At 47.2% G+C, this 15556-nt stretch overlaps 1 protein-coding gene and 1 pseudogene across 9 annotated transcripts in view; both read left to right on the plus strand.

Annotated features, from left to right (window-relative positions):
* Nucleotides 1–13129, plus strand: part of LOC144113640 (dnaJ homolog subfamily C member 7-like) — a 129291-nt gene extending 116162 nt beyond the window's left edge. For all 9 annotated transcript variants that reach the window (XM_077646824.1, XM_077646827.1, XM_077646826.1 and 6 more), the window contains 2 exons: nt 12546–12698; nt 12783–13129. In XM_077646824.1, coding sequence (XP_077502950.1) covers nt 12546–12698; nt 12783–12916 — 287 coding nt within the window. In that variant the 3' untranslated portion in view covers nt 12917–13129. The remainder of the gene's footprint in view (nt 1–12545; nt 12699–12782) is intronic.
* Nucleotides 47–5865, plus strand: LOC144113639 (uncharacterized; annotated as a pseudogene).
* Nucleotides 13130–15556: the final 2427 nt, after the last annotated feature.

The raw sequence follows: 15556 nt of genomic DNA on the forward strand, positions 1-15556 counted from the left end.
ATAAAAAAAAAGTTTTCAAGACCCTCATCCCCCCTTAAGGGGGGACGCGGCCCTTGAAAACCGAAAAATCGCGAAAAAGTCGATTTTTGGAGAAGTGAATGTTCTGACAGTTTGTGCCATAAGCTACCTGTTTTGCAAATATCAACGCCTAATTCGTCGTGAAAGCACTTCAAATTAAATATCGAACAAGCCGCGGCAGCCGCTGAGCTGCGAGAAAGCGCCGAAAATACCCCAACTTCGAGTGCATGCCGTTTCTCAGCCAGCGAACCGAGCGCCGCCATCTTGGTCTGGTTTTGTTCGTGAATTCTTGCTCTTTTTTTTTTTTGCCTCCTCCGACGACCGCGGCGGCAGCATGGTGCATGGGGCAGCATGGCAGTGTGGCTCGCTTGTGATTGGGGCCCTCAAAGCGCCTTTCGAGCTTCCCGCGTTTGAAATGCGAGGCTGCGATTGGGCGAAGGGCGTGCTCCTCGAAAACGCGGGGGATCGTGCGGCCGCTATTGGCTGCTGCATGCGCTGGCGAGGCGGTCCCCTTTCGGCGGCGGCTGGCGCGTCGTCTGCACTGGCCGCCATGGCTCTTTCCTTTTCTCGTTGTTGGCGGTCTTTGTGGTTTGTGCGCTCTCTTCACATTTCGCCAGGTTTGTGTTCACTGTTGTCGCCGTCTTTACGATATCTTGCCGTGCCGTCCGAACAGTTTCCTGCAGACTGTTGCGCGGTCAGTCACGATGCGTCCAACAAAGTGAAAGACGCTACACGCGTTCGGTGCGCAGAAGCGTGCTATGAAGCTGGTTCGTGCGGCAAAGCGTGCCACCAACAGCCACTGTGTCGATGCTTCCAGCCGCGTAGCTTCTGCTACATCGCTACCAGACAGTGATTGTGTCGCCGCTTTCAGCGACGTACCAGCAGCTTCTTCGGTGCAAGAAAGCGTTGCTTCGGGCACGCCTTGTGTACCGAACTCTTCAACCTCGGCGATTGCAGCCTCCAGCTCCAGTCTTTAATCTACCCCGAAGCGTGACAACGCGTCGCGCGCCGTTCACTTGGAAATGCATTTCCTCATGCGCGAGGAGATCGAGGCGGCGGATGCACAACGTGCTGTTGTTCAAGAAAGACTTGGCGCCATGCCAGCGACACAACGGAAGTTTGAAGCGATCACGCCCGATACCGGATCTGCCACCGCTACAAGTGAAGGTGCGAAATTTTGCCTTGCGCAAATGGATACCCTAAGCGACCTGCTCTCTAGCACCTTGTGCAAGCATTGCCTTGCGCCCGGGTTGACCGTTCAACAAAGCTTAAACTGATGTGCCCACATTGTGGGATGGTTGCAAGCTCGTGGAACTCCCAACGCCAGAATGAAGCAATGGCCTTTGAAGTGAACATACGAGCCGTTATGGCAATGAAGCAGATTGGCAAGGGCCAGACAGCTCTCAACGACTTCTGGGCAACGATGAATGTATCTCACAGAGGGCTTCATCATAGCACATTCCAGAAGTACCTGAAGAAGACATTCAGGGACAGAGAGATCCAGTGCATGGACAAGTTCTACGCCGAATCAGCTGCTGCAGTGAAGAAGGTCTACAAGGAGATGGACCCAAGCTTTGGCAGAGACATCACTGTAGCATATGATGGAACTTGGCATAAGCGTGGCCACACATCCCACATTGGAGTTGGGGCGGTGATAGAGTACCATACAGGCCTCATCATGGATGCTGTGGTTCTGTCTAACCAGTGCCTTGGTTGTCAAGTAGGACCAAAACCTGGAGATGCAGATTACTCAAGCTGGCATGAGCGTCATGTTTTCCAGAAAAACACTGATGCTAAATCCGGGAGGATGGAAGAAGCAGCTTTGATTCTTTTCAACCGTTCAGTCTCAAAGCACAACCTGCATTACACAACGCTTGTTTCTGATGGAGACAGCGCCACCTTCTCAGCCCTTGTGGAAGAGAACGTCTACTGACTAGTCCCCAATGTTAAAGAAGAGTGCCTCAACCACGTCCAAAAGAGGATGGGCATGGCACTGCGGAACCTTGTGCAAAAAAGTGAAAAGTCACTGGGAGGGAATGGCAGGCTGACAAAGGCTCTCATTGATAAACTGACAGACTATTATGGCTGGGCCCTGAGAAACAACTCCAACGATGTGGCTGCAATGCAGCGTGCAGTGATGGCATCGTACTACCATGTCACATCAACTGAAGAGGAGCCTCGCCATGACTTCTGCCCAGAGGGTGCCAACTTGTGGTGCCGTCATAAGGTTGCCGAGGCAAGTGATTCACCACAGCCAAAGCACAAGTACAGCCTTCCAGGCTACGTCGCTGAGGCTATGCTGCCTGTTTACCAGCGCCTCTTGCAGGCTTCTCTTCTGCAACGCTGCCTAGGTGCAAAGACGCAAAATGCGTCCGAGTCTTTCCACTCTGTCCTGTGGTCCCTGATGCCAAAGGAGCAGCATGCATCTGATTGCTGTGCAGACAGCACTGCATGAAGCAGTGCTGAGATATAATGCTGGTTGTCAAAGGGCCACCAAAGAAATCTCTGTGTCAGTGGGGCTCACACCTGGCCACCTAGCCATCCAGCGAGCTGCAGAAAAAGATGCCCTGCGCATGGACAAGGCCGAGAAAAGGAATCGGGTGAAGAATGAGAGGCGGCAAAGGAAAAAAGTGCGCAGGGACACCACCAGCTATTCTGCAGGGTCATTTTAGACCTAGGAATAGGTTTGAAACTTTCTCGAGGGCCATGTTTAGAACTGACTTTTTTTCCTGGTGTGGCTGCTCATTCTGACTGCATTTCGGGAAACACTTATAGGATTTCTGTTTTTTTTTTATTTCACACCTGAATAAATTTTTGAGGGCAAGACAAGCCCACTTTTTCGAGTTATTGTATCTGAAGTTTGTCATAAGCGATTAAAATTTACCTAATGAAGGTCTAATTAGTGACACTAAATTCAGTGCTGTGCTAAAATTTTTCAGCAAGGAAATTCAGCAAAAGGGCCTTGTCTTGCCCTGCAGTACCTATCTAGCAATAACCATAATGAATTTCACAGTGACAGCGCTGTTTTCAAATTCTCCAGGCCTGGAATAAGGGACCTATGTGAACCATTTTGATATACTCCCGTAACTTTAGAACCAGTGTGCACAGCTTCATGAAACTTGGTATTTCTTCAAATGTTTGTCTTCTTAGCCTACCCTAAAAATTTCATTCAGATATCTCAAGAAACAAGAAAGCTGGTGTTCTCGCAACCTTTGAGGGCTAATTTACGAGAGCGAGTTGACGGGCTAGTTGGTATTGCATGGTGTAGGAACAGCGCTAAGAACAGGACAGAAGTCAAACATGGAAGCACAGGGACGGGCGCTGACTATCAGCTGAATCTTTATTTCGGAGCACAAACATATATAAGGTGGCAGCAAGGGGGTACAATCAGATATGCGCGGTCACATGGAAACAGTGAATAGTCATGTCAAATAATGAATTTTGACATCTGAGGCTGAGAAGGACGGAAGGGAAGAGGCGATATAACAGAAAAAACCGATAAAAAACTGCACGGTGTAGAGGGCCGTCGCGTGAACTAAGAAAAACTAGATGAAGGATTAAACAGGATGCGAAAGTATGGCAAAAAAATGGGTTTATAAAAGTTTAAAACTCGTGGAAACGATAGTGAAAGAATAAAACCATTAAAAACAATAAAAATTGCTGAGTGCGGCTAAAAACATGTAAAGAGGGCGTTTCAACATTTCTCAAGTTTAACAGGGGCCAAAAATTAAAAAGACTAAATAGTTTTTGAAGACAGTCAACGAAAAAACGCCAAAAACCAAAGCACCATGAACCCCAAAGAACGAGCGCCCGTCCCTGTGCTTCCATGTTTGACTTCTGTCCTGTTCTTAGCGCTGTTCCTACACCTTTGAGGGCTGTTTTCTCTGTATTTTTTGCCTGGCGTGGCTGCTCATTCTGGCTGCTGCTCGGGAACTGCTTATCGGATTTCCATGGTTTTTTTTTATTCCGTGCCTGAACAAATTTCTGAGGGCAAGACAAGCCCGCTTTTTCAAGTTATTGTGTCTGAAATTTGTCATAAGCAATTAAAATTTGCCTAATGAAGGTCTAATTGGCAACACTAAATTCAGTGCTGTGCTAAACTTCCAGCTAGGAAATTTAGAAAATGGGCTTTGTCTTGCCCTGGGGCACCTATCCAGGAATGACCACAATGAATTTCACAGTGCCAACACTTTTTTCAAATTCTTCAAGCCTGGAATAAGTGACCTATGTGAACCACATTGATATACTCCTGTAACTTGAGAACCGGTGCCCACAGCTCCATGAAACTTGGCAGTTCTTCAAATGGTTATGCTGTGAGCCTACCCTGAAAATTTCATTGATATATCAAGAAACAAAGTTGGTGTTCAAGGGTAGCCTCCCCCCTTAAGGTTCCGGCTGTTTTTAGAGAGTGTTCTAACACAGCCGCACCGCTGTTGCGACCAAGACGGTCACGCATGGTCTTTGCTGCCATTGCATCATGTTTTCCCGTACTTCCCGTGTGGTCATAGTTGCCGTAGTTTATGTATTTACTGTATGAGAGGACTTAAATGTGGCGTTCTGCAGCTGCAGTGTTGGCACGCAAAAAGATGCGACCACGGTGCAGCTGTTGCACTGTTCATTCAAGACGAGTTTTGGTCACGAACCAGCCAGGCGCGATCTTAAGGAGTTTCTGCAGGTAGAAGTACTCGAAGCAATGGACAGTTGTTTGGCTTGAGGAGGACAAAAATGAAGGAAGGGAATAATTACTAATTTACATCTGGCTGAAGTGAAAATATCCTAAGTGATCAAGCTGGTTCGAACAAGTTTTCAGTTGATACCATCTGGAATACACCTCATTAAACTTGTTCGAGTAATTGGGATAATTTTCACCTGAGAGGTGGGGTGTTTGATATCTTTGCAACAAGCTGTGCCAGTCCAGTTGGTAATAATGATGCTCAAGCAGTGTGAAAGAAACCATTGCAGCATGATGCGAAAATCCCTTGACTTTATTTATATTTTCAGAATTTTCCAGTGCATGTCCAAAGTTTCTCGGTGATTCACGTAAACTTTCTTCAGGGCACTGTGGGCTGACTGGAACGCTCTATGTAGAAACAGGTTCCGCAGCAGAAGTGCCTTCGCCATGTGCCTTGTTCTGAGGTCTGCATATATTAGTTTTTGAATTGTGCAAGAACTGTGGCAGGTTCAACAGTCCTTTAAGAGTTTGCTCTCAGAACAATACAGTTTCGGCAATTTTTTTTCTTCCAGGTAAGTTGGTAGCAATATTCCTAGTGATCCATTAGTTAGAGGTCAGAGTGGACAGTGTACATCGCTCATATAACACGGCCAAGCGGTGCCGCGTTCCTGCAACAATGTATGCAGCTTCTTGGGTCTCCATTTCCTTTCGCACCTCCAACAAAGTACTTGCTGCTGCAGAACAAGTGTGATCAAGTTACTGGAGCTGTCAAACAGAGTTCATGGTGAAATATCGCATGTGGATGCCTGTGTGGTCGACGGCACCATGATTTATGTTTAAAATTGCCAGTCTTGGCAAACTGTGAACGCTGCACCACCCACTGCCACGATAGGACTGCAGCCATTGCAGCTCACGCGGCGGCAAGCTTATCCTGCAGCAGGCGCACTCCTCATTCTTTGACCAATGTCTTATCGACAGCCGCCATAGGCTGCCACGTGTTGGGAGGGGACTCTAGTTCTGCGCGTTGACATAGCAACTGCTCAAGGCCAGCACCAAGAGTGATGTGATGGAGCCGCACAGCAGAAATGCAACCACGCGGTAGCATGCCCGATATCTCATTTTTATCGCCTTTATTTATGGTGCCATGCTTTGGTTTCGACTATATAGACCCTCACTTGGGATTTTCAAATTTTGAAAAATGGGTTGACGGTACATCCCTGCAAAAAAATCGCCGCAAGTGTTTTGCACTGTAAGGCTAACAAATTGCCTTTTTTTTAGGCCTGAGTAAACTATATGTTAACTGTATAGTAACATTAACTATATGATGTCCTCTGGGCTAAGAGGTTAACTGAAATAGAATAAGAAATAAATAAATTTCATTTTGATGGAAACAAAAATGGCGTGTTAAAGGATTAATATAGTTTTGCTTCCCTGGCTGAGAGGGATAAAGTTTGCCGGGGTAGTAGAACTATAGTAGAATCTTGATACTAATCCCACAGAGTTGTGAAAAACATTCGTATCATCCAAAGTGAATAAAACCTGTATGCATAAACATCAGAAGTTAGGCTCGAATCGAACATCGATTCGAATCAAGAAAAAAAATCCAAGTATCGAATCGAATATCAAATAGTAACAAACTTATTTAAACATGTGCTGAAGTGCTTGTAATTTATAAGCTCTCATTTAAAAAACAGCTGTTGCACATGATCCGGCAACAGTTTTCCTCGCCTGTAGGTGACAATGTTGTCAGCTGTAGAAAATAGTTTATCACTTGGAAATTGCGTTGCTGGTATAGCCAGGTATTTCATTGCCATTCTGCAAAGTCCGGGAAAGTTCTGCTTGCCTTTTTTCCTCCAGTATGCAAAAGGGCCTACATCCCTGCTGCAAATTGGCTCTTGAAGGTACCGCCGAAATTCATCAGTGTTACCTGGTTCACGGTTGTGCCTTTTCCCAGATGAGGTTGCAAGTTTGTCGTTATTGTCCCATATGCTGGCACTATGCTGCTTTTGTGCTATAGATGTTGAGCGCTCAGCACAGTCACTGGGTGGTGGGGTTGACGAGCTCTGCAGCTCACTCCATGCAAATTCCCGAAGCATTGTTTCTTGTAATGCTTCAATACAGAAGATGTTTTTGAATCTTGGGTCACATGCCGTTGCCATGATGTACTATCGCGATTGAAAGTTTACAGGATGCGAGTGTACGGAAGAAAGTTTATTTCGGAGGATTCACGTAATCCAGTTGCATGAAATGCCACTAGGTATGAAGGGGCATGCACGCTCTATCCGCTGTAACCAAGCCTGGCTACTGGGTAGAGAGGTTGAGCTGCAGTAAACTTCTTTACAAGAACACGTGTCCCACAATATTTTGATCGTGATAGTACTCTTTTTTGCTCATTGTGGCTAGGAAATCTTGCCTTCACACTTTTCTGCAAGTTTTCCGCGAACAGTGACTTGTCGACATCCGCTGCAGCACAGTCATTCAGCACCATGTGCGCTCCGTAAAGGATCACTGTAGTGGTATCACCGAAGACAAGGTTGCATACTTTCTGTCTACTCAGGTCTCTTGTTGCAATTGGCTGAAGGGCCTTGAACAGTCCAGCCACCGTTTCCCATTCCTGTGGAGTCAGGTTGGGTACCTCTGTCTCAGAGGTAGCGAGTTCAAGGCAAACTGCCTTTTTAAGCTGAAAGAAACATGATAGCATGTCATGCTCGCTATTCCACCTGGTGTCTACATTCTGGACGAGCTCCAGGGGGGGTAGCTCCAGCCACCGCTGGCAGTCATTTAGTCTTGCTGCAGCTTGGGCACTGTGTTTGTAATGGCCCACTATTGCACGGTATTTTAGAATGGCGGGCACTCCTGCAGTTTATTCCTTGGCACCCTTGCAGGCAATTGCACTGTATGGCCCAAACGCTGCATGGGGGTACACTCAAAGTCCCGAAGAGCTGCGCGGAAATTTCGAGCATTGTCCATCACAATGCTCGAAATTTCCAAAATAGGTACCTCTTGCAGTGGCAGATCCCATTCACAGGTCATTGCTTCCAGGTGTGCTAAGATGTTGCATGCAGTGTGATTGTCAATTACATGCTGGTTGCCCAGTGTGAACACCTGGATTTCGAAGTTCGAGGTCAAGTAATGGCACACGAGACTAATGTAGCTCTGGTTTGACCTCGATGTCTACATGTCACTGGTGAACGACAAAGACTGTACGGCTTCCTGCAGGTCGGCGTGAATTCGGCGCTTGACAGCACTTAGTGTCCCCATACAGGTCGGGGATCATTGTTCTTGAAAAAGTTGTCCGCGAGGGGATCTTGTACAGTGGCTCCTCGTCACGCATTAACTCCTCGAACCCTCGGCTTTCAACCATGCCCGGTCTCGAGGGAGGCGTGCGCTCTTTTATATGGCCTTTGCATTCGCCGTGGAAGCAATGTGTTTTTTTTCTCCGGGAGTTATGCCGCCCGCCGCCACTAGAGGTGCGACGATCCTACCGCTGGCTCCACGCCTGCATCTATGGCGGCTCGCTGTAGCCCGCTGGTTCAATGTGAGCACAGCACCGAAATCAAAGGAAACTAAATGCTGATGCTTAAGCTGAGTATCTTCAATACAGTCCACATGTGCACAGATTCTTCATCACAAACTTGGCTCGAAAACATTTAGAATGAGGATTCACTCTCCCATTCCTCAGACAGTGTCGAGCATTTGTGATTTTAAATCCAGAAGGAAATACTCTGATCACTTTCTCTCGTATGTCTCATGGTCAGTGATTAAATGACGAGTTAATTCTAAGGGGAAGAAAACGGAAATTTTGTGCTCGTCCCATAGGAATGTACTATATTTGTTGCACTTACGCCCTCTCCCCCCGTTCCCGTTGGCGATTACCTCGTTGCGCCTAGTACCGATCTCCTGCTGACCCGCAACGTTGCTCTGCCTTATATCATCGCCTCGGTCAAGGCGAATACACTGTCTCTGCTGTTCCTCAACTTCGGCTTCTCTCCTCAAGTTCTTCCATCCGGCATTTGCGTTGCTACGATCTCCCCCCTCACACTGTGTGAAGTCGCTACATTTGACACCACCCCTTCTCAAGATCACGCAGGTTATCCCCAGCCTATCTCTTTTTCTACATACGCCTTTGCGACCATGATGCCCTCCGACCTACGTCCCGCCCAAACTGCACTGGGCCAAGCTCTCTTTGTGCAGCACCACATCGACTCCGGGTATGCCTCTCCTATCAGTCGTCGACCATACAGAGTCTCCCACGCTGAGCGCAAGGTCATTAACGTGCCGAGGTTACGAAGATGCTTGATAAGGACATTATCGAACCCTCTTACAGCCACTGGGCCTCGCCAGTCATCCTTGTGAAGAAAATGGATGGCTCATGGTGTTTTTGTGTTGGCGATCGCCACCTGAACAAGATAGCCAAAAAGGATGTATAACTCCCTCCCATGCATCGATGACACCCTTGATTGCCTCTACGGTGCCAAATTCTCCTCCTCCATAGATTTTTGCTTCGGCTATTGGCAGATAGCAGTGGATGGCCAGGCCCCTGAGAAGACCGCGTTTGTGACGCCTGATGGGCTGTATCAGTTCAGAGATACGCCTTTTGGCTTATGCAATGCGCCGGCCACCTCCGAGCATATGATGGACACCCTTCTGCATGGATTCAAATGGTCCACGTGCCTCTGCTATCTCGACGATGTCATTGTCTTCTCCCCCAGCTTTTCCTCTCACCTCGATGACCTTTCCAAGATTCTTTCACTTTTCAGTAATGCCGGCCTGCAGCTCAACTCCTCCAAATGCCGTTTCGCGTGTCGTCAGCTCACTATCTGCTCACCCTGATCCAGCTAAGATCCGAGCTGTGAAAGACTCCCGGTGCCGCGTTCCTGCAACAATGTATGCAGCTTCTTGGGGCTGGGCTCCTACTTCCGCCGATTTGTGCCCGGCTTTGCTGATATCGCCCACACCCTCAGTGATCTGCTAAAAAAGGACGACTTTCACCTGGGGACACCTACAAGAAAACGCCTTTGCCGCTTTAAGCTCGAAGCTCATCACCTCGCCCATCTTGGCACACTTCGATGTGGCCGCTCCCACTGATGCCCGCACTGACGCCAGCGGTCATGGAATCGGCGCTGTCCTTTCTCAACGGCAATCTGGGTCTGACCGTGCCATCGCCTACGCCAGCTGCCACCCCTCTACATCAGAGCGCAATTACTCCATCACGGAACGCGAGTGCTTGGCCCTCGTATGGGCCCTTGGAAACCCTCGTGTGGGCCACTGGAAAATTTCGCCCGTTTTATGCGGCCGCCCTTTTACGGTTGTCACAGACCACCATGCGCTCTGCTGGCTCTCACTGAAAGATCCTACTGGCTGGCTAGATCGCTGGGCTTTACGTCTACAAGACTACGACTACACCGTTGTCTATAAGTCCGGTCAGTTACACACCGATGTAGATTGCCTCTCCCGATATCCCGTTGACTCGTCTGACCATCATGGCAGTGACTGCGCATATCGTTCTGCACACTCGTTCAGACCTGCCGGAAGACGAACTACAGAGGCTGATAGACTATAAGGGTATATTGTGTTGACGTTTGTGCTCGAAGCATATATTCGGCTATACACAGTCGGGCTGGGCTAAAGGAGAAAGCGCGCAAACATTAATCTGTTGTTTCAGATTTCTCCTGTGGTAAAGGAGCCGACTACGCAGCGTTTGCGTAGAGCGCAAGAGGTGGAATATATAAAGGCTTGACAGTTTACCACTGATGCGGGCTGAACTAGGAGGGAGCGCGCGTTCTTCCATGTGAACGGCGGTCCCAATGGAAGAACAGGGGTCTGGTCCCAGTGGCGGAGTGGTGGGCCAGTGGCTTGCACAACCCAAGAAGCGCTCCACTCTGCCAAGTTCTCCCCACCCCCCATGACAGAGCTGGGGTCAAAAGGTCACTACGCAGCATCTTGGCGCACTGCCAAGAAATGCGTTGTGGAAACACTCCATTGCGAAGGCCATAAGAAGAAAAGCGTGCGCTTCCCTGGAGACCAGCTGTGTTTCAACAGTGGTTTGGCTGCAGGTCTAGTGCCAGCATCCCAGCAATCCACCTCATGATTTGTCTTCGGAGCTGTGCCAACTCCTTGGCCTTGTCAAACTTACATTTGATAGAAGGCTGCGATGCTGCGCTGCTGCCGAAGCTTGTTCGCTTCCCGCTTGCCACCAGAAACGCTCTGTGCAAAGCGTAATGTTTGTTCCCTAGGTGGTTTGCCAGCGGTGTCGTTGTGCCCAATGGCGTCCCAAGTTTGTCGTTGCACATCTTGCATGTCGATTCCTGCGGATCATCCTTGACGAAATGTTTCCAGATCGCACTTTTCGTGCGATCAGCCATGTTGCTGAGACAGGCACTGCATACAGATACAATCCTATTGCGCCTTTGGTCCACACAGCTGAACTAAACAGCGCAGAGACGCGGAAAACAGAACTATAGAGACACGGAACTGTGAAGCACTGACAGTGCAGCAGTGTGGGTGCGCGTACAACCAGGATTAGAAAATTTCTTGCACTTGACGGGTGGCGCTGCGTGCATTCATCACCACCACCTGTTTTGTTCAGTTCAGTGCTGTTGTTTTCTAGTTGTGGCATGCTGCTCTCTTCTGAAAGCTAAACATTTCTACATAACTGCATGTCTTATGAATGAATATTTATTGGAGTAGGATGGCTTGTGAACAAAATGGTGAATAGAAGTAGATGGTGCTCTTATCGTAGTCACTAATAGTGACCTCACAGGCCGGCGTATTGGCGTTCACCACAAAATTTCATAGGAAAACTAGTTTCACGCGTGTCAACAGCAGAATAAAAAGTCTTAAAGTCTTAAAAGGTGCACACCTACTGTGGCTTGTGTTCTGCTGTGGTTGCTGTCGCTCGTGCTGCGCTAGCGACGTTCCGGCCGCGTGAAGTGGATTTTTTTTGCAGCTGTTCATGATTCGGTTGCGTCACGAGTGCTGTCAGGTTTGTGCTATTGAGAATTTATTTCCGCCTGCTGTGTGGCGGCTGTAGATTAAAAATGTGCGTTGCACGATTAGAAAATCAATGACTGCACTGGAGAATTGGGAGGAGGAGGAATGGCAGATCTTGCACCGGCACGGTCACCTGATACCATTCGGTCACCTGAATTTTAGATATTCGATTCACGAATCGAATAATTTGAACATTTGCTATTTGATTCAAATTCGAGTATTTGCACACCCCTACCAGAAATGCATTTATGCCGATCTTCTTATGGCTGATTTGGGTTTATTTACAGCCATGCTACTGCTCACTACTCGTGCGTACTGTGTAACTGGCGGTCATGGCATCAGCGATATGCATTTAAAGCTCAAATCTGCGAGATTGGGGTCACAGCTCATGTAATCACGTCATATGTAGTGGCATGGAGTGTGTTTGAAACATCTGAAATTCTGCACGTTGTACTTCCTTTTGCACTCTGGCCAGGGAATTTTACACATTGTACCACCCCGAAAATTGTATCTGCTGTGATCATATCATAGATTCTACCGTAGTTGGCTTAAATCCACCAACTTTTCTTTATCTAGCTTCATTCGTGTGTATGTGGGTTAAACCTAGAGTGCATGATTATCTGATTTGTTTGCAAACTCAATTTTCTACTTTAATTCCATATACTTGTTGCTCCATTTTAAAGTTGCAAGATCATAAGAAGAGAAATGTAAAACAGCGAAAGTGAATGAAGTATGCGGTATGAACACCTTGGTGTAAAACAGTGCTATTAAACAAGTGTTGCTGTTTTTGGGCTTTCCTGCTATAGGTAGTAGGTTTTTGTTGGTGGGATTTCTTTTGATAGCATTCTGTTCTCACTCCCAGATCGACATTCCAATGCTTCCGAGGACATGAAGCGTGAACAGGAAAAAAAATTCAAAGAGCTTGGCGAGGCCTACAACATTCTTTCTGACCCCAAGAAGCGAATGCGTTATGATGAAGGGAGAGACTTGGATGAGATGGAAGGCTGTTCTTCAGGTATGGTGAAGAAGCTTTTGTAGGCAGTGTTGAGAGGTGTACTAGTTGTACATTTGGTAATAACTGCTTTTTTCACTTTCACAGACCCCAACCCCCATGTTTTCCGGACATTCTTTTTTGAGACACCTGGATTCTCCTTCTCGACAAACGCCAATTCTTTTCAACATAACTCAGGATTTGGTGGATTCCCTGGAGGTTTCAACTTTCAGTTCCGATAAACACTGGCAAAAAAGTGTATCATGTTTGTTATTGTTAAATCATGTTCAGGAAGAACCTGCTGCATTATTTTGCGTTCATTCTCAAAAAACAAGACTGGCACATGCCCGTGTTGTTTTTGAAGATTCCTATTGTTTGGATCACGCTGCAGGAGCAGTTTTCATAAAAGCAGTCTCTTGTCTAAGGTTTTTTCTGCATTAAAGGTACTGTTTGTATATGGTGTGTAAAGTTCTCTTCATGGCTTTGGCTGTTGTTCATGAATTCAGTTTATTTAGCATTTTTTTAATTACAGAAACAAATGCACGGGTAAGAACAAAAATCAGCTACAGGAGCAGCTTGACAAGGTTCTTAGCCTGTCTCCTGGCAACTGATCCTTCATGCCTACAGTAAAGGTAAATCTGTAAATGGAACAATTTTGCAGTAAGGAACATACAGTGAGAATAACATTATACAATACAAAGCAACATGGATAAAAAATACTATATATAATGTGATGGAATGCAAATGTTATACAATAGAAAGCGATAAGGATTAGAAAAAGGTGCCTTCAGAAATTTATATAATTGACACGTAAAAGTTGTAAATGGCCATAAAACCATAGAGACCAATGGCCGAGAGTGCTGATGACGAAAACTTTCAAGAGCATGTAAAACACCAAATGTACCGTCCTCGCCCCAAAGATGGCGGAGCCATACTGGCACTGCCAGAAGGTCGTGAGAGGGGAGGATAAAGGCTCGCCTCACTCCACACAGACTCTGAGGACAAGGTGTTGGCTGCTGGCAGTGTCGCGTAAAGCATTTGATATTGCTGTTTGACTCTGAAATAAGGAAGGCAAACGTATTTTCATCAGTTCTCTAATAGCCTTTATAAGGACACTTCAATCTGTTTAACTGCCAGTACTGTTTGCTGTGCCAATCATTATCCATTTACTTTAAGAAGGGTAGTTTCGGGTGTTGTAACCATATGCAGGTAGAGCTTTTCGTATTGGGGTTAAACGAGATTTGACCCATTCATGCACCCAAAGCACACTTCGTAAAACTCAGGTTAAACCCAATTTCTTGCCTAAAATCCTACTTCTCTCCTTGAGAACACACTAGGGCAGGGAATGGAGGGCTTATGATATATGTATACAGTAAAAGCTCTTTAATTCGAACTTAATGGAACCGGGAAAAAAGTTATAATTATCCGATGTTCGAATTATCGAATGGCCTCGAAAGAACTGACCATAACCATTTGCATTACCGTACCTGTACGGTATTTACTCGCGTAACGAAGTCACTTGCATAATGAACCCACACACCGCCGATTTTTGCCTAAGAATTTGAAAGGAAAAAAAAGCGTCATTCGTTAAAGCTTCCCTCCGTTTCGCACCGTCACGGTCCACAACGCATTTCTTGGCAGTTCGCCAAGATGCTGCGCAGCGACCTTTTGACCCTAGCTCTATCATGGGGGGTGGGCAGGGGGAGAACTTCGCCGAGTGCCAGCGCTTCTCCGGTTGTGCAAGCCTCGTTTTCACTATGTTCGCCTTATCGTGCCATGGGCAATTGGGGCGGATGCCGTCTACTGCCACTCAATCATTGGAAGGCGCGATAGCAGCCAGCCTTTTGCAGCGGACGATGCTAAAAGCCGGCGTCATGATAGCGGCTGACCGCGTGGTTCCGTTGGCGACTGATATGGGTGGAAGGATGGACGACACTTGCAAAGGGGGAAAAAAAAGTTTTTCGCACGTAAATTTTCCGAATTAACGGGGCTCGACTTAACGAGTATTTACCGTATTTACTCGCGTAATGGACCCACTTTTTCCAGAAAAGTTGACATCAGTTTGGGGGGGAAGGCTCATTACGCGGGAAAAAGTTTCCAACAAATTTTTTTGGAAGGGTCGAGATTTCATATAACTCCGTCCATCCTTCCGTCATCAACAAACGCACGCGGTCAGATGCGTTCGTGCCGCTAGTGTTTAGCATCGTTCAGTTTGACGTGCTGTACACCGGCCCTGGAGGTAAGGCGCCCGTTTCTTGCTGCGAGGTTAAAAAATGGACAGTGACGAGTGTCTAATGCGAATGAGTAAGCTTTAGCTTAGAGTGCACGTCTTCGCGCTCTGCCAAGTTCGCCGAGCCCGCCGCCGCCCCCTACCCCTCTGCAGAAGCTCTCTCCTCTCTCTCTCTCTCTCTCTCTCTCTCTCTCTATATATATATATATATATATATATATATATATATATATATATATATATATATATATATATATATATATTATTACGCGAGTAAATACGGTAGTTCCGGGGTTCGGAGGCTGCGCGGAAAAGAGGGTAGGCAGCCGCCACCGCGTTCGCCAACCCTATAGTGAACTAGAATACTTTCTAGTGGCGCGACCGGTGGCTGCTGGGGCCAGCTCGGCTGAAGCGAGTTGACACTGACGGCCGCCAGGGGCGCTGTTGCGCCTTTTCCTAGCCTCCGGCGCGCGCGTTGGCAGCACATGGCAATGCGGTGTGTGATTTAGCTCGCTTCGCGCGCGCGCTGTCACGCAGTTAATTTTACTTTAGCGTTCGTATCTTGCTGGCATCGTCTTTTTTGGCATCGTCAGACAGTCATCGGGATGCAATACTCATCCTACACCTCAGCAGTTCATTGCTACAGTGAACT

The sequence above is a fragment of the Amblyomma americanum genome, chromosome 1 (assembly GCF_052857255.1).
Source record: "Amblyomma americanum isolate KBUSLIRL-KWMA chromosome 1, ASM5285725v1, whole genome shotgun sequence".
NCBI lineage: Eukaryota > Metazoa > Arthropoda > Arachnida > Ixodida > Ixodidae > Amblyomma > Amblyomma americanum.